At 28.4% G+C, this 18,510-nt stretch overlaps 5 protein-coding genes across 8 annotated transcripts; 2 read left to right on the top strand and 3 right to left on the bottom strand.

Annotated features, from left to right (window-relative positions):
* Positions 1 to 91: 91 nt before the first annotated feature.
* Positions 92 to 11,501, top strand: Epg5 (ectopic P-granules autophagy protein 5). Its single transcript, XM_015332083.2, is given in 31 exon segments — positions 92 to 466; positions 613 to 855; positions 935 to 2,143; positions 2,211 to 2,615; positions 2,708 to 2,930; positions 3,021 to 3,193; positions 3,273 to 3,413; positions 3,490 to 3,650; positions 3,723 to 3,849; positions 3,941 to 4,485; positions 4,561 to 4,738; positions 5,011 to 5,034; positions 5,195 to 5,422; positions 5,503 to 5,666; positions 5,733 to 5,918; positions 6,013 to 6,136; positions 6,216 to 6,740; positions 6,820 to 6,962; positions 7,037 to 7,214; positions 7,288 to 7,485; positions 7,565 to 7,696; positions 7,770 to 8,006; positions 8,090 to 8,273; positions 8,345 to 8,904; positions 8,991 to 9,160; positions 9,233 to 9,293; positions 9,295 to 9,439; positions 9,534 to 9,779; positions 9,856 to 10,075; positions 10,157 to 10,366; positions 10,471 to 11,501. Coding segments are annotated over 31 exon segments (7,716 nt in total). The 5' UTR covers positions 92 to 442; the 3' UTR covers positions 10,823 to 11,501.
* Positions 11,307 to 12,102, bottom strand: Lipt2 (Lipoyl(octanoyl) transferase 2). Its single transcript, XM_015332082.2, has one exon. It carries the CDS (start codon positions 12,100 to 12,102, stop codon positions 11,395 to 11,397), a length of 708 nt encoding a protein of 235 aa, XP_015187568.2. The 3' UTR covers positions 11,307 to 11,394.
* Positions 12,103 to 12,161: 59 nt separating this feature from the next.
* WRNexo (WRN RecQ like helicase) lies at positions 12,162 to 14,071 on the bottom strand. 3 transcript variants are annotated; one of them, XM_089176478.1, is made up of 6 exons: positions 13,868 to 14,071; positions 13,100 to 13,230; positions 12,785 to 13,009; positions 12,578 to 12,722; positions 12,406 to 12,503; positions 12,162 to 12,317 (listed from the first exon to the last, which is right to left on the bottom strand). In XM_089176478.1, exons 1-6 carry the CDS (start codon positions 14,054 to 14,056, stop codon positions 12,296 to 12,298), a joined length of 810 nt encoding a protein of 269 aa, XP_089032604.1. In that variant the 5' UTR covers positions 14,057 to 14,071; the 3' UTR covers positions 12,162 to 12,295. The 3 variants fall into 3 exon arrangements, with proteins under 3 accessions (XP_089032604.1, XP_089032603.1, XP_015187566.1); XM_089176477.1 differs by having other exon boundaries at positions 12,174 to 12,317; positions 12,402 to 12,503; XM_015332080.2 differs by lacking the exon at positions 13,868 to 14,071 and adding an exon at positions 13,446 to 13,635 and having other exon boundaries at positions 12,174 to 12,317; positions 12,402 to 12,503.
* Positions 14,072 to 14,179: 108 nt separating this feature from the next.
* Positions 14,180 to 17,626, top strand: TH1 (negative elongation factor complex member TH1). Its single transcript, XM_015332109.2, has 12 exons — positions 14,180 to 14,326; positions 14,646 to 14,824; positions 14,927 to 15,146; positions 15,227 to 15,334; positions 15,422 to 15,571; positions 15,655 to 15,785; positions 15,869 to 16,056; positions 16,147 to 16,399; positions 16,483 to 16,696; positions 16,764 to 16,904; positions 16,983 to 17,112; positions 17,216 to 17,626. The coding sequence occupies exons 2-12, from the start codon at positions 14,646 to 14,648 to the stop codon at positions 17,248 to 17,250; spliced, it is 1,749 nt and encodes a 582-aa protein (XP_015187595.1). The 5' UTR covers positions 14,180 to 14,326; the 3' UTR covers positions 17,251 to 17,626.
* Positions 17,308 to 18,402, bottom strand: LOC107072302 (protein stunted). 2 transcript variants are annotated; one of them, XM_015332112.2, is made up of 3 exons: positions 18,243 to 18,402; positions 17,940 to 18,070; positions 17,308 to 17,429 (listed from the first exon to the last, which is right to left on the bottom strand). In XM_015332112.2, the coding sequence occupies exons 1-3, from the start codon at positions 18,269 to 18,271 to the stop codon at positions 17,419 to 17,421; spliced, it is 171 nt and encodes a 56-aa protein (XP_015187598.1). In that variant the 5' UTR covers positions 18,272 to 18,402; the 3' UTR covers positions 17,308 to 17,418. The 2 variants fall into 2 exon arrangements, with proteins under 2 accessions (XP_015187598.1, XP_015187597.1); XM_015332111.2 differs by lacking the exon at positions 17,308 to 17,429 and adding an exon at positions 17,770 to 17,796.
* Between the last annotated feature and the right edge of the window lie 108 nt (positions 18,403 to 18,510).

Raw genomic sequence — 18,510 nt, 5'->3', positions numbered from 1 at the left:
AATGCTATATCTTTGGTCGGTAATAGTCGATAAAGTAGGCAGCACATGTTTTTGTCTCGACGCGACATCTATATGTCAAAATCATTTAATTGCACTAAACTATAACAATGAAATGGTGATAAAGTTATTGTTGAAAATAATTAGCATGAATAAAAAGAATATTATTTTATTATATAACTTTTTATCTAATAGACATTAAAATGTATGTTATGGCTTTGCATAAGGTTAGATATATTTTAACGCGCAATACAATTTATTTGCATATTGCATAAAGGTTTAAAAAAATGTGATTAATCCTTACACTGCAACATTAATAATGGCGAGTAGGAAAGATGTAACAGTGCACAAACCTAATACCTTATAAGTTTTATCTACAATTCAAGAAATATACGAGGCCAAAACAATATTATCGTCACATAACCCTCCATTAATAATAATAATCATGGAGAAACAAAAAAGTCGACAGGTAAACTTTAATTTTTTTGTATATACTTGTATTTATTTTCAAGTTATTATAAATTGGTAAATTTATATGATTATATATACATAAATTTAATACTTAAAATTATAAATTAATAACACTATTATGATTAATAATTTGTGTACATTTAGAAGAAGAAGAAAGACAAAATAATACCGCCCAGTTTAGAACAACAAATACCAGATGCTCCAACCTTAGAAGAATTCGAGTGTCTTTTTGGAGAATCTCCTACCAACTATCCTAAAGGTGAATGCGTTGAAAACATGGAAAGTGAGTTGCATTCAGCTGCTATTGATACAGAAATTTATGAAAAACAAGCTGCCGAAAAAGCTGCTTACGAGATGGAATGTAATTTGTCTATTGAAACCTCTGAGGTATTTATTTGTATTATTTTCAATTAATATGATATATTAATATAGTATTCAGAAATGTAAGAAACGTATATTTTGACAGGTATGTACAGAATCATCTGTTTCATATGACGAAATTGATGGCAAACATCTAGCAACTCCAATGCAAGATGCGGATCCTTTGGAAGGAAACATAGAAGAAGTCAGAGTAGTAGTTTCAGAAATTCGTTTGATAGATGTTTTCCCTACAGCACCTACTGCTGAAGATCAAGAAACAACTACGTTAACATCAGAAGAAACCATATCTTCATTCAGCACTAGTTCGAATAAAGATTTAGTTAAGGAAGAAGAGATCGAAAAGAAGCCAGAAGTATCTAAAGATAAAATTAACACGACACAAGCTGTTATTAATGATGTTAAACCATTTACCGAAAATCAATTAATATCTCTTTACAATAATCAAGAATTATCACTGGTCGATGCCTTTATTGCAGAATTTACGGAGATACAATTGAGAAGTCATGCGATTAAACAACAACATAAACTTTATGAACTTCTTATGAATTATCTTCGTGTTAGAAATCATCTGATTATAAATTCGCATGAATTGGAAAGATTGAAGGAAAATTGTAGAGAAACGCAAAAACAATTATGGTGTCTTGATAAAGCTACTATTACGGAAAGTGGTGAATGTCAAGATGGAAATCCTGTTAGTGCTATTCATGAATATTCTATTGCTCATTTCAATCAACAAGCATTGCATAGCTTGTCACGTAATTTATCAGCTATCAAAGACATATTATATAATATCCAAGCATTATATTGTTATGAAGCAGAAGTACTAAGATTACAGATTGAACATTATATCCAAAGAGTATGTATTTGTTGTAAAGAATTTACAAACCTACCAACGAATGCACCAGTTAATTTAATGCCAGTACAATCACCTTCACAAACAATACCGCAGCTAGTTGAATTAAGAATGTGTATTACAATATTGTTCACTTTTCAACGAAAAATTTTAAAGGATGGAAAATTTGTTACCGATGTCAGAGATTGGCTTTCTAAATTGACAGCAGTTCTCTTAAGAGTAGCTACTTGGCAGGATCATTTATTTTTATTGAACCACGTATTGAGATGTCCTGGAGGTGTTATGAATTGGGCACGTGGCTATATTCAAATTCCATTACCATCTACAAATGCAATCGAAGTATCTACGTCTCCATTAAATGATCCATACCTTGATCATATGATAGCTACGTTAGCTGTTATTTTACTTCCAATTAAAGATCGTGAGAAGTTCCTAGAACAGGTATGCATGACAATGATATTGATATAACTTTATATTCAATGTTTAATAGAATATTATTTATAATTAGGTACAATTATCGTTGCAAGATACAACAAGTAACCCAGGTGATACGATTTGGGTCATGTTGGATGAAGAAGGCGAAGAAGATGAAGACATTGCTAATTTTGGTGCAAATTTATACGAAAGTGATCTTATTTTTCTTTTGCATCAAATACCGTTCAATAAATTATTTGAACAGATACTTTTTATACAATATCAAAATGATAAATATTATCAAAACAAGAATTTAATTACCGATCATCATATGATACGAATATTTGCTTTTTCTACTGTCTTTGTGAGACTAGTAAATAAAGGATTAAAAACATATGATTCTCCACGATATAGACAATTAGCTAAAAGATTAAGTGCATTAATCAGAGACATAGTTCAATATGTCAGCGATCAGTGGGAAGCATTTGACAAGAGTCAAGTAAGAAATTATTTGTATATTTTATTTATAAATTAATTATAACATATGTATTTCTTGTGTTACAATATTTCTATATTCTTTTGATCAAAAAGGTGACAGATCCATCAATGTTGCTGAAATTACAAACTGAATATGATAGCTTTTTATTAAAAGCAACTCTTTCAATATTTTCCTCTCGACGATTAGGTGCATGGCAATATCTGGCATCTATTCCATATCATATTGTATCCCTAACTACATTATGGCAAATCTTTTATACTTTACATACTGACTCTACATCAACAGATGTATATATGACCACTATGACTAATACGGGTTAATATTATTTCATTATTATTTGATAATAAAAAAATAAAAAAACAATAATTAAATGTAAATATTTTGTAATGAACTTATTTTTTACAGAATGGGAAAAAGAATTAAATTATCCAGGTCTTCGTAAACAATTTGAAGAAAAATTAGGCAACATGCCAGGAGATGAATCATATTTTTTATTGACAACATTTGCAAACATGGCTATGGCAAGAACCTTTGCTGATTATGATTTTGTAAGAGCAGCTACTATTGATTTATTTCAAGTAAGTAATTGTCGAGATTGTTTATATACATATACATATATAATTGTATTTTCTTTGCTAATTATACATCATATTACAGATAGGATTTCTTAGTGAAATAACACAAGAATCTTGTTCAAAAGATGCTAGATCATTATTATCTAATTTAACAAATAAGCATCCTACGCTTCTTTCAGACATAATATTAAAATTGCGGGACAATTTTGGTTCTGTTGGAAAGGTACATTTTCAATTGAAGTATACAAATTGATATTTCTCGTTGATTAAAAATATTATTTTACATGAAATAATTTTAGTTAAGCCTGTATTTGTTCACTGAATTAAAAATGGATAAATGGATTCCACAAGAACAAGATTTTAAAGTTCTTTCATTTTGGTTACATCAACATTCGTTAGCATCAACTGAAAGTCACTTAGCACGTTTAGTTCTTACTCATCTTAATTGGGGACTCGAAGGGTTAGTAATATTAATTTATATACTTTTGTATATTGTAATTAGTTACTAAACAATGTAAAAACATTTTTATAGCAATAATTTGTATCTTCCTATTGAAATACACCGACGTGTGGCACTCTTAATTGTTGAATTGGTCATGAAATACGTACCAGATTCTCCTACACAAACTGCCTCTTTACTAGCAGAGGGAGTTAAACAGGTATTTTATTATTATTATTATTTTTTTTTTTCATATGATAATGGAATAATTTGCTACAATTATTATTATAATATATTTAATTAATTAAAAGGTATCGTCCATAGTCAGACCACAAAATAGTGAACAAGCATTCACTATATGGGCATGGGAAATGTTATCACGTTTGAGATTACATCAACTTGATCAATCTGATGCACTTTCTCAGCGTGCAATATCAAATCCTACTGTAGCATTTTCTTATTTACCAAATATGGAATCTGACTTATTTTTGGAAATTTTAAATACAGGAGTTAGAGAAAAACAACCGATTGCATGTTACGTGTCAGTATTGATGACATTATGGGGCCATTCTATACCCTTAATTTGTTCTAAAGGGTTCAATCAATTACAAACGTTACAATGCTATTATAAATATGAACAAGTATTGATAGCTTTACATCACATTGTGCCATTATTTGTGGATTGTCCTGATTCATTATTTAAGAATGATAAATTTTTAAGTCTCGTTATTACATTAATTACGGCTGATAGAACGTATATGAAAATGGCCAAGAATTTAATTGCACCTGAGTTTCCTGGGCCATTACTTAAACAATTTTCAAATATGATTGAATCCCATTTGTACAAGTATAAAAGGTATACAAATTATTTATACTCAAATTATATGCTCTGTTTTAATTTTACTAATATATATATTATTTCTTTTTACAGATACTGTTTACATAGTCCTGCGAAATTAATGTATTTATGGTTGAACGTACTTATACTTGTACCAGATTGGAACAAAGACCAAAATGTTTTACATTTAATGGATACAATCATTCGGGCTGTATTCTTTCATTTAGATACAAGATCAGTCATGGAAAACATATTTCAAAGTTTATATTCAGTAAGAGAAAATTATTATAAATAATTATATTTAGTTATTATACCGAGATTCCAATATTATATTAGATTTTCAGGATATTACTTTTTTGTTTGTTTGTTTGTTTGATTATTTTATTATTATTTGATGTATATTTATTTTATTTTATTTTATTTTATTTTATGAAATATTTTTCTATTTTTTAACTATTTCCAAATAATATTGATGTCTTGGTATAGAGTAGCAAACAACAATAATATTTTTGTAATCATAATTAGAAAAATCATTGCTATTAGCTTGCATTAAAAGGAAACAATGAGGTATGATTTATATTTTTGTTTTCATCTATGATAGGATTTTTACCAAGATTTTTATATTACATTTTTTAATGTACACTTTATATTAAGCAACAATGGACAAAGTATTTTTTACATTGAAAATTGGAGCACATTATTTTTTATCCTTCTCTTTTTGTTTTAGAATATAACAACGAATCGTAATCCAGGATCATTGGGTTCTTTTTTAAGTTGGGCAACTGGTTCTAATAATTCTTTAAGCCTTTTGGGTGGCTCGACACAGTCAATATGGGTTGCATATCAAGTTTTATTAACCGAACAATACGAAAGGGAAATAAAAACAGGTTTATGGCGTGAAATTCTAAAAGAATTAGCATTACAAACTAAAATATCATTAGACACTGCATTAAAGGTATTATTACTATTATTATTATTATTGATTATATCATATGTGATATGTAAATGTAAATATTTTTATTAACAAAATTTTAGCGAGCCTGTGCTACAGTAAAAATGCAAGCTTTTAATGTTAATGGATTAGCCATATATCGTTGGTCCCAACAAGCACTTAACACTCCAATCGAACATCCTATTCTTGCTCTTCTATGGCAAAACTTTTTCACTCTATTTTTAGCAAGAGTTCCTACTACTCCAGGGTATGTATTACATTACAATTATAGCTTGTTAGAATAAATATTGAAGAAAGTATATTCTTTGTACAGAGGTACTGATCAAGGTGGAGTGGGTGAAAAATTTTTTGAAGGGATGATCAATTTAAATTATTTAAAGAAACTGAAGAAACGATTACACGAAATAACTGAACATTTTCAATTGAAAGGAGAAAAAGGTGTTGATAATGGAAAACCTATTGCTGATGACAGAAGAATATTCTATTTTAACTCTGCTAAGTAAATATCCAATTATTGAAGAGTTATTTTAATATTACAACTTGTTTTTTTTTTTTTTTTTTTATCAATGTCTCATTAATTTTTTTTATTTCAGATTTTATAAGACTTTAAGTCTATGGTTAGAAGAACCAAGATTGCAAGAATCAGGTCTTTACATTCCAGCTTTGCCACCACAATACATGTCGCAAAAATTAATAGCACTCATGCAAGGAGAGCAAGTAATTTAAAAAAAACTTGTTGTCTATTGAAAATACACTCTTTATTAATCACATTTTAACTATGTTAATATTATTATAGAATCCATGGTTTGAGTATGTTGATTATTGGTCAGTTCAACAAAGTCAATTAGAAGCTGTGCAAGAGTGGGAACAACTATGTCTCCGGGACCCAGATAATCAATATCAGAAATCATCTTTTGTACCGCCTACTTTATTAGAAATTGCCGATCCATTGGAAAGAATTTTTAAAAGATTGAGTTCATACGAACAACCAGTTTCGCCACCGTTGTTAAATACAAATAATAATAATCTTATTACATCTGTATCAAGAGAAAATTTATACTCTCCAGAAACAGTTGTAACATTGATCAAACCTCATCTTAAAATCATTTTGGATTATGCAAAAACTTATAATTTTTTGCTTTCCGAGCATACAGCTATAGATTGTAGTTTCTTAGAATTAATACCTACGCTTTATCGAGACGTTGAAAACTGTATTACATTACATGCTCTATGTGATCCTGCACCAGTACATCAAAAGCGTACTAGATCAGGTGTACCACCGGTTGTTCATTGCGCTGGTGCCGCAGTAATTAGAATTAAAGTAAGAATATATTTTCTATTGTACCAAATTATTCTAAAGAGTTATCATTTTTATTATTGAATAATATTTCAATATGTAGGTTATTGAAGCTCATGTTAGTGATGGCGTTGATCATATGATATCTCAAAATAGAGCAGAATATGAAAATTTATTAGTTAAAGCAAGTCAACCACCGCCTAGTAAAATTACACAGGGTTGTGTTTTTATGGATCATTTAATTGCGTAAGTATATTTATCATTCAGCCTATATATATATATATTGTACATTTGTATTTAATATTTATTACTTTTTATAGTATGCTCGAACACGAACTAAGTATAAGTCGAATTAGCGAAAATACAGCAGTATTGCAAAAAGTACAAAAAAGTGGTGTTAAATTATTTTATCACTTGGTGGAATTTTATACAGAAGAAGCAGCATTGTGTCCACCAACTAAACAACTTATTACAACCTGTTTAGAAAAGCTTGGCCAAGTATATAAATCATACAAAATATAAAATAAAATAAAAGATTTCATTTTTAATTTAATAATAAATATTTTTTCAGTTATTTATTAGCGGAGAAGAAAGTCAAGGACCAGAATTGTTAAAAACAATTATGCAAAGACCAAATCTTGGTGGATTGCTTGGTCCTCACTTTACTCCAGTTGCTGGTGGTGCATCAACATTCTTACAAATGTATCAAACAGTTGTTGAATTGTCTACTGGGATGAATGTAGACTTATGTTTCGTATTACTTTCTAAGGTATATAAGATCAATCAAAAATACGACTATATTTATTTACATATTTAATTTCATTCATGAATTTCTATTTTTACTATAGTTTGACGTTGCAAGTTGGCTAAGCTATAGAAGACCAAGATTAAGTGAACGATCAACATTCATAGATTTAATTTCTAGAGCTCTATCTAATATTGGACTTAATCCGGAAGAAGATAAACTTATATTACATGAGGTAATTTTGACTAAATATAAAAGAAAATATTTACAAATTAACTTATAAGAAGTATAATTATTTATTACATTAGTTATTTCGCAATCATCTACGACTCATTCTTCTACATGAATTTCCTGAACATTATGGTGAAGTTCTTAGTACCATATTAAAAGGCAGTGAAAGCCAAACTTTGTCCTTAGACGTATGGCGTGATTTATTAGGTACTCTAAGTGGAAAATCAAAAAGTTCTACTGTAATACATTTGTCAAAAATTCGTGACGAAATACGTCATTATGCCACAGAACAAAGACTTCTTTCTCGACAAGAGGTAAATGTTTATTTGTTTAAATATTCATATAGAAATTATTTCAAAAAACAACAATATATTATAATTAATTTGTATTATTTTAGATGCACGATACTGCAGTTTTACTTAGTAGACATTTTATGAAAGAACGTTTGCAATATGGTCTTTATGGATTGTATCCAAAATATAGAGTCTATAATGATCCATTGACAGTATTTTTGGGAATGGTAGGACACGCTCTTGTTGTCCTAACACTTCAATCTGATAGAGGCTCCTTGGCAGATCAATGTAAAATTTAAATTTACATTAAAATTTCGTTTATTTTCCAATATAAATTGAACAAATTATTCTCCTTTTAGTATGCGAAAAAATATGGCCTGTTTTAAGTGAAATGTATGCACCTTGGATTACACCTTATTGGACTAGAAATTTAAGAGAACCAACAGCAGCATGGATCCAACAACTTACAGATGATAGATCTGTTTTACTGCCATGGATTATAACGGATGGACCATATGCTAATAGAATAGTATCAATGTTTGTGGAATGTGTTAGATTTATTATTGATACAATGCCAGCATCTAACAAAATATTATCTTTCGTCTGGCATTTCTATGTTACTAATTTTGCTCATCCTTCAATCAAAGATCACATATTAAATGTAATACATGGTAATTTCTTATCGCTCCCATGGGATCGGTTTTGTCCTAGTATTGGTGATGTCGAGCTTATGATTAAAGTAGTCGATCAGTATCTACCAGATAGTCACCTATTTCTTGGAAGTGTATTTACTTGTATCAATTGGTTGTCGTGGATAAATGAATCGTTAAATACTTTTCCTTTGGCAGTTGTTACTAGAATGCATATATGTTTATTAAACTTAATTGTTAAATTATCAAATGAACCAAATGTAAGACAGGTAATTGAATAATATTTTTGTATTATAATAAGTTCCATAAATGTTAACACATAGTTTATACAAAAATAATTTCATATTGTTTGTAGAATGATAAAGCAGTACAATTAATTACACAAGCAGTAACATTTTCATGGCATTTGGTTGATGCAGCTGCCTATGATCAAGTAATTAACTGGCACGTAATGAGTTGTGATCCTAGAGTTATTCTTTCTCTAGACTGTGAACAAGTTCATCCTATAGATATAGCTTTGAATAAGTAAGTATTACATTTGTTTAATTCAAATATATATTATATTTGAATTAAAAAACTAATCAAATGATATAACAGTTTATTAAAGATAGTCGCAGCTTATGATCCCAGTGTAGCATACTATCATCCAACTACATTAAAAAAAGAGACAGATATATGTACGCTCTTCGGTAAAATTATTAATAAATTGCACAACTAGATATAAATCATTATTATCCACAAATTCTAAAGCTTTTACAACTACGTTGTCTCGTATGTTGGATGAAATGGAAGCTGTTATTGATAGTAAGTTGAAATAATATAATTTTATTTTTTTATACATATATATTTATACTTTATTCTAAAAGTTACTATGTTAGCATAAATGTTTATTTATTAGCTGTTTCAGAAACCCAACAAATTCCAGAAGCAGGTTTATTAGTAACCGAATTTCTTCATTCTATAAACCAAAGTGGACCATTAAATGATTATCTTCGAACTAGTTGGACAACTTGGTTGTTGCAAAGATCTGCAAGTAGTCCAGTACTAATGGGTGTACTTAAAGTTATAGGTATTGCGATTGCTTCTTCATCTACATTAGGAGAACTCATGGAAGCTGCTTTAGAAGCTTATTTTAAATACACTGGTAAATAAATAATAAATAATTCATTTTCTCTAAAATATATATCTGATAAATATAAAACTCATGTTATATTATTCAGTAATTTCCGAAGATGGTAGACCAACATGGGCTGCAGTTTTAACAATTTTACAACCCGTTGTACCAAGACAACCTCCTCTGGAATCAGTATTAGTTTCAGAAGGAAGACTTTTAGCTCTTTATTCTGTATTGTTGAAAAGACTTCCTTCATGTAGAGATATCAGAGAAGAAGGCATGCTTCTTATCAATTTAATTGACTGGATTACCGCTATCAAGACTACGTAAGCTAAAAATATAAATAATATATAAATATAAAAAAAAAGAAAAACTATAATGTAATTCAAATATAAATTATTATTTAGAGATATAACGGAAGAAAAATTACCATTATTATGGGGAAAAGCATGCGAATTAGCTTACAGGCAATGTCAATACAGTGAAAATACTGTAATCGCTGCTAGAGCTTTAAAAGGACTAGCACGTGCATTGCTTACGATGGCTGATGATGCTGGACAAGGATGGGGTATTTTGGGGGCTATTGGGCTCAGGAAAGGTTCTCAGCTTTCTATTAGGTACCTTTCTATTAGGTTTAATAATATATTTTATTAAATAAATTTTAATATGTACAGAGGTATATTATTATAAGAAATATTAATTAATATTTTATGTTAAACAGATGTAAATTTTTAAGTCGTGCTATTGGCGTATATTGTTTAGCACAGCTTCCAGAATCGAAATGTGAACATCAAATAGTAAGATTTACGTCTCATTCCCCTGGTGTTGCGCCCTCAAGATCACCTGACCTAGATACTGCAGAAATTCGACCTAGTGTAGAAGCCATCAAAGCTATGCAAAGTTTAGAAGGTCTTTTAATTAACAAGCAGTATTTAGAACTTAAAAGTGACATAGAACGGTCGATTAGACTGATTAGAGATTCTGCTAATTCATTGCACAATGCTGTAGTTATAGTAGGTGCATTGACTGGAGAATTATATCATCAAAGGTATCTTCACGTTTTAACAGAATAATAATAATAATAATAATAATATGTTCTTGCACAAAATTTACGGAAAATCTTTGCTTCAAATTATCAATGTTATTTCTAACTACATCGATATTTTGCACATTTACATGACATAATGAGGCTTGAATAATCTCTAGTCAAATATTTTATCAATTGAACATATCTTGTGTTACTCTATTATCGATTAATTTAATTCAAATATTTCTCTTATATTTAAAAATTAATTAACAAATTGTGTCAAGAATATTCTTCTTGTTACGTAGGGCTGCATCTGTTATTTAAGATTCTTTAATGTGTTAACTTGAACGATTTAGCATACATTATAATGTAAAATTCGGAAATATTTGTTATTTCAACATTAATTTCTATCAGATAATTATAAGTTTAATAATAAATCGATGGATATTTAAAGTGATCAATTAAATTTGATTTAATGACATATCTCATAAATAATATAAAAAAATATATTTGGACTTTTAAAATAGAAATTTGTTGTAAATTTCATAACAAATTGTAATTTATTATTAAATATTGTAAATACAATGTGTTTTTAAGATAAAAATGAATGAACAAAATCTAAATACAATTCTTTACGTTTCGAAGCAATTCGGACGCTTCATTTTGTGGATATGGAATCAATGATGATTGGAATACTTCTTGAAATACATTTTGAAATTTGGGAATTACGTCTTCGATCGTTACATTCATGTCAAGTTCTTTACTAATGCTAGTAACTCCTTTGCCTTCAATGCCACACGGTACAATATGATCGAACCATGTTAAATCGGTATTACAATTCAAAGCTAAACCATGTGTAGTAATGTAACGACTGCCGTGAATGCCAATAGCGCAAATTTTTTTATTTTTAACCCAAACTCCAGTATCCGGTGAGGTTGTTCCTAATATATTAAATTCAGCGCAAAGACGTATGATCATTTGTTCAATCTGACAAACGTACCATTTAATACTAGGATTAAATTGTTTCAAATTTAAAATAGGATAAGCTACTAATTGTCCTGGTCCATGAAATGTTATAAGACCACCTCTATCAGTTTTATAAAATTCTGCTCCAAGATTTCTTAATTTCTTTTCATCTTCCTCTGTATAGTTTTTATTTCTAATTCCTATAGTGTATACAGGATCATGCTCAACTAATAATAATGTATTACAAGTCTCGTTGTTTAGTTGCTTATTATGTAAATTGAAAAGTATTTTTTGAAGTCTTACACTAGGACCATATTTTAATCTTCCTGTCCATAATACTTTAACAACGTTAGTTCGCATTATGAGATTCTTCTCAAATAAACTTAATTCATATTTTAAAATAATGTAACAAAGTACAAAAATATTATTTTATATTATAACAGATATTCTCATTTTCTTCATTAATGAATATGCAACTAATCTTCTTCTTTTTTACAAGTCTCCTTTTTTTCAGAAGACTCCTCCTCTTTTTCAGAAGACCTTTCTTTAATTGCTAAATAATTAAGTAATGATACCTGTAAATAATAGTAAAGAGTATATCTTTAAAAGTTACATAAATTATAAATTTTTTTTTCTCAAAATGATAGTACTGTACATACATACGCATCTGTAGCTGCATATATTTTTTGTGCTTTACTTAAAGGTTGAATATGCCATTTGCTGTTTCTTACTTCAGGATTCTTATCAATTTTCTTCTTTAACTAAAACAAAAACAAATTAATCATACATAAATAATAATGAAAATAATAAATATACAGTTTCTTGGAAAACCAACCATATAAGCAGTCAAGTTTTTTAAACTCCAATGACAGGAACGATTTAAAATCTTATTTGCAAGTGGACCACATTCAATGCAATTTTCTATTACTACTTTTTCAGCTGGAAATTCAGAAAAATCTCTTCCAAGTTTCCGCACATCACTACAACATATTTATATTAAATTATAAATTACAACATAATGAATATATTAACTTTAACTTACTTTTTAACTTTAACACCAACAAGCCTTACTTTTGGATGACTTAAAAGTTGCACGAAAGCTGCTGGTAACTTTGATAAATTATATAAATGTAACAAATGGCAAACAGATTCGTTTAAACAAATTTGTGCTAATGCTGTCTTTTTGGCTCCTGTTTTATAATCAAATGGCCATTCTAAGTCAAAGCCTATCGGTACAATGTTGTCTTCAAGTTTTTCAATCTCTTCTCTAAAGAAAAATAAAGGTTTTTTTTTTTTTTAACATGTAACATAAAGATAATAAATAATTATAAGGAGAATATAAAATTGAAAAGCTTACATAATGTTGTCACAAATTTTGGCACAATCGTAAAAGTCATTAGAAAAGTCTATTTTTCCTTTAAATACTATTGATGGTAATGCTGAAATATCTAATTTCTGTTCTTCATACGTTTGTTTATTAATATCCACCTGTTCAAATTGAAACAAAATTAAAACAATATATTATACAAGTATATTATATATAAAATCTTGTAGATGTTTTTAAATTCTTATTTTTATTTACTACCTTGTACTACAAAAAAAAAAAAAGATAAAATATATATTGTAACTGGTTGTAATTTATCTATTTAAAAGATATATTTCAAAGCTATTATCTATCAAGTAAAGATCTTATAAAATATTACCAGTTGTGGAGAGTTTTGCAACTTTTGACGAGTAATCATTTTGTTAAAATTAAAAATATTATTTTATTAAAATTTATATTGTGTTACATATAAAATCAACTATTTAAATTAACAACGGTTTATTGCTTATTTAAAACAGGTGACCAACATGTCGATCATGAAGCGATTTTTATAGCTGATAGATGATTTCTGATATATTGTCATCGCGATGTATTTTTACGATAAAGAATTCATAGCATATAAAATAAAATGAATTATCTATATAATATTAATTTTCAATTAGATAAAAGTTTTATTTTAAATATAAATAATGTCACTTTTCAATTGGACAAGTTTTTTCAAGCTTTCTATTGGTCAGATCAATAAACCAATCAAATTTATATTTACATGCATTGTATATATTTTGTTCTAGTAGTACATACGATTGTGCCACGCTGTGTTGCCAGATCGTGGGTAAATCTTACCCTCTCCCTATGCCACTGGGATTGCACACAATGAAAGTTATCCATGTCCGTGTGTTTGGGATGTCGAAAGAAGTCGAGTGTAACCGAAGTTGGCGATTGGCCACGAAGTGGCACACTATGAAAGCGACTCGTGTCGTCCGAACACATGGACACGAGTCGCTTTCATAGTGTGCACTTCGTGGCCAATCGCCAACTTCGGTTACACTCGACTTCTTTCGACATCCCAAACACACGGACATGGATAACTTTCATTGTGTGCAATCCCAGTGGCATAGGGAGAGGGTAAGATTTACCCACGATCTGGCAGCACTGTTAAATCCATGCAATAAGTTATGCCACGTTCTTAAGAGCAGTCGGATGCGTTTTGTTTACATGTTTCTGGAGTTTTCTAAATAAATAAAATACAATAAAATAAAAGTAAGTAAAATAAAATTGATGATATTTATAATATAATATAATTAGATGAAGCTATTAAATATTTCTAAGGGTTTTTATTAAATTACAACTAATATTGTCTTTTTATTTTCCAATCAATTTTTCATCCTTCCTAACCTAAAAGTAAATATTTTTGTATTTTATATTTATATTTAATTATAATAATATTGTTAGTAGATTTAATTGACGTATATTTAATGTTAGTAGAGTAAAATTTATGAAGAATATTTATCATATTTATCATATTTATCATTATATTCATTTCTATAAATAGTAAAATGTTCATATATATTATATTTAGATGGAGTCAGATTATGATGAAGATCGTAGCGGTTGGGGTGATGAAATGGGTCGAAATACTGATGAATATGGAAGCGAAGATACATTTGATAATCCTCAAGAAGTTTTAGCTGAATGTTTAGATAAATTTAAAACAGCTGATTATATAATGGAACCTGGAATTTTTACGCAATTAAAAAGGTACTTGTGTGTGTGTGTGTGTAATGATCGACAATAATAATAATTATTTAATTTAGAATGAATATAAGTTAACATATTACATTTTATGTTATCATTTTATAGATATTTTCAAGCGGGTGGAAATCCAGAACAAGTTATAGGATTATTATCCAGAAATTATACTGCTTGTGCACAAATGGCCAATCTCCTTGCCGAGTGGCTCATTCTGGCAGGAGTCAAAGTTACCGATGTACAAGCGATGGTGGAAAATAATTTGAAAGATATGATTTTGAAAACGTTTGATCCAAAAAAAGCTGATAAAATTTTTACTGAGGAAGGAGAAGTATGTCGATTTTATTTTATGTATAAAATAGAAAACTGCAAAAGTAGAAAATATTAATTATCATTTTTTTATTTTAACAGACACCAGCCTGGTTAACAGAAATGATACAACATCCTACTTGGAGATCGCTTATTTATAGACTTGCTGAAGAATATCCTGATTGTCTCATGCTAAATTTTACTATCAAAGTATAGATAAATGCATATTAATTTGTAATTGCATTATTTACATATTATATGCATGTATTATGAATAATTACTATTTTTTTTATATAGCTCATATCTGATGCTGGTTTTCAAGGAGAAATTACAAGTATTTCTACAGCTGCACAGCAAATAGAAGTATTCTCTCGGGTTTTAAAAACAGCTATTGCTGGATTCTTACAAAACACGGAAAATTGGCAATCCAGTATTCAAGAATGTGCTGTTAGTAATAAAAGCATCATATTTGAATCATTAAATTGAAAATTGATTAATGGCAAAGTATGATACATTTTGTATTTTTCTAGAAAATGGTCTGTCATGGTCAACACACTTATGTTTACAGTCAAGTATTATTACAAATACTTGCACAAGAACCCAAAGGTGGATTTATGATGAAAAGACTTTCTCAGGAAATTACCAAATGCGCTCAACAGAAGTAAGAAGAATATTACAATGTTTATTAAATTTCAACTTGATTTCTTGGAATGTAAGTATAATAATTAATTTACATATTTCTAGTCGACACGATGTTACTCCAATTACAATGGCTCTCAACGGAGCAGCAAGTAGCCCTGCAGCGTGTGAAGCATTAGCATCCATGTTATCACGAAATAATTTGAATCCTGCAGATATCTCTGTATTATACCGTAATTATTCAGCGGCAGAGCCTCCATCAATTGAATTACTTCGTAATCCTCAATTTTTAGGTAATTTCATATATTACACATATTTTTTTTTTTATATATAATTCTTACTTATAATATAAGATATTTTAATTTGTTCTTATCTTTTTATAGAACTATTAGTGGATGCGTTATTTAAACCTGGAGTTAAAGTAAATCCTGAACATAAATCAAAATATATATTCTTATTAGCATATGCTGCAAGTGTATGCGAAGTTCCTGCGAAAAAGGGTAATGCCCGTAAAGTTAATAAAGAAGAACTGAAGATGACTATTCAAGCAATTGAAAAAGTTCATAATATTTGCAACATTAATAAAGGTTCAACTGAACTTGTTGTAGAACTACAAACTATTTATCAATGTTTACGGTATATTTGAAATAACTAATTTTACAATGTATTATCAAAGAAAAATATCAACAAATATTAATTATATTGACAATCTTTTACAGTTTTCCTGTTGTAAGTGTTGGAGTGATCAGATGGGTCGAATGTACAGTTACAGAACCATCATATTTTAAATTATGTACTGAACACTGTCGTCCCGTTCATCTTGCTTTGCTCGACGAAGTTGTTGCTTGTCATCCTTTATTGCATACAAAAGTATTGCAACTTCTTGTACAATTATTTGAAAGTAAACAGGATGAGCTTGAAATACTTGTACAGGTAAATATTTTCAAATAATTATATTTCTAAATAAATCACAATGTCTAATACAATTTTTTTGTTTAAGTTGGAGATAAAAAAAATGTTGATTGACAGGATGGTTAATTTACTGAGTCGCGATTGTGTAATTCCAGTAGTATGCTACATAAAACAATGTTGGCAACGTGGTGATACTGATGTTTCCTTAATTCGATATTTTGTTACTGAAGTATTTATTATTTTCTGTTATCACTCATATAATTAACAAACTTCAAAACTAACTATCTTTAATGTTTTATTATTTTAGGTATTAGACACAATTGTGCCTCCTTACACGCCTGAATTTGTACAATTATTTTTGCCAATGGTTGAAGACGAAGAAATAACAGGAACTATGCGTGGAGATAACGACAATGATGTTGTTTCTGAATTTATAGGTAAACTTAATATAATATTTTTAATATGAAAAAAAAAAAACAGAAGAAGAGAATCGATTTAATTATAATATATATAACATATCTTTTTTTTTATTTTTTATAGTATACTGTAAAGCACAATGTCCAGTTGTAAGATGACGCTTAAAAAACTAATAACATCGACAACAATAGTTAAGCTAAAAAATAGCCATGACAAAGTGGAAGATGATTTTATTTCATATGTGAATTAGGATCATCATACATAAGTTATTTCTATAAATGTAAATATATCGGATGAATTTTCCTACCCAGCTGTGATACAGATATTTACTGTTTTTCTGTAACAAAAATTTTATTTGTTATCGATTATTAGAAAAGAAACTTCAAAAGGAAAAAAAAAATAGAAAGAAAGAAAGTTACATTAAAACGTGTAATGCATTGTATTGTTATACACAGCGCATTCATATATATATATACATTAATAAAGAAATACTATCATATAAAATGTTAAGATTAAAACACAATTGTACTCTCATTATATTAGTTATTTTCCAATTTCAAACACTTTAACCTTCTTTGAGTGGAACAAGTCTTAACAAAATTATTCATACACAAACTCAAAATGTTAATAATTAATTCAAACAAACTCAAACTGAAAAAAAAACCCCATAGACTTACAAGATCTTCAAATTTAATATTTCTCAGCTGTAACAAATTAATTTTTGTATCGAATGATAAATAAGAATAATCATAAATCGATGATTATATATTTATACAAAAAAAAATAAATAAATAAAAATAAATGAAAATCGATAGATATTTTAGATTATATTTAAAAATATACGTACTGACTGGTTTTCCATCTTTCCATTGAGTAAATTTAACGTTACTCTCGTCACGCTTTTGAGCTTCTACTCTTATATCACTTTTTAAAGCTTGTCTAACAAGCCTGGCAGCAATTTGAGAATAATTTATATAGCTGAAAGAAAAAATGATAAAATAATAAATCATAAATGTAATGATCTCTAAGATGAAAGATTATATAATATTATATGAAGAATTTTTACATGATGTAATTTTAACATATTATAAGTTATTTTTATAACAATTATGGTATACAATTTGATAGAAAAATATAATTAAAATCTTACTTTAATCCTGCTTGTCTCCACACCGACATTTTTGTTAATTTATGTTATTACAAGAATGAATTAGACTGGCTTAGGTTTACTGCAAAGAGACATACAGTAGTTTCTCGACTACAAATCATGAAAATCCCTTGAAAATATTTCTCGCATGCCTGGCAATACGACAGAATTAAAAAGAAAGCGCGAAATTTAATTTTTTTATGTCTTTTAAAAGCTCTCTCTTGTGCTTTAATATTACTAGTTTCAAAATAATTACATGTAATCTCGTAAA

Source organism: Polistes dominula, unplaced genomic scaffold (genome assembly GCF_049000335.1).
Source record: "Polistes dominula isolate Pdom_NZ unplaced genomic scaffold, Pdom_raw_medaka contig_25, whole genome shotgun sequence".
NCBI lineage: Eukaryota > Metazoa > Arthropoda > Insecta > Hymenoptera > Vespidae > Polistes > Polistes dominula.
This window is presented reverse-complemented; position numbering and strand designations above follow the sequence as displayed.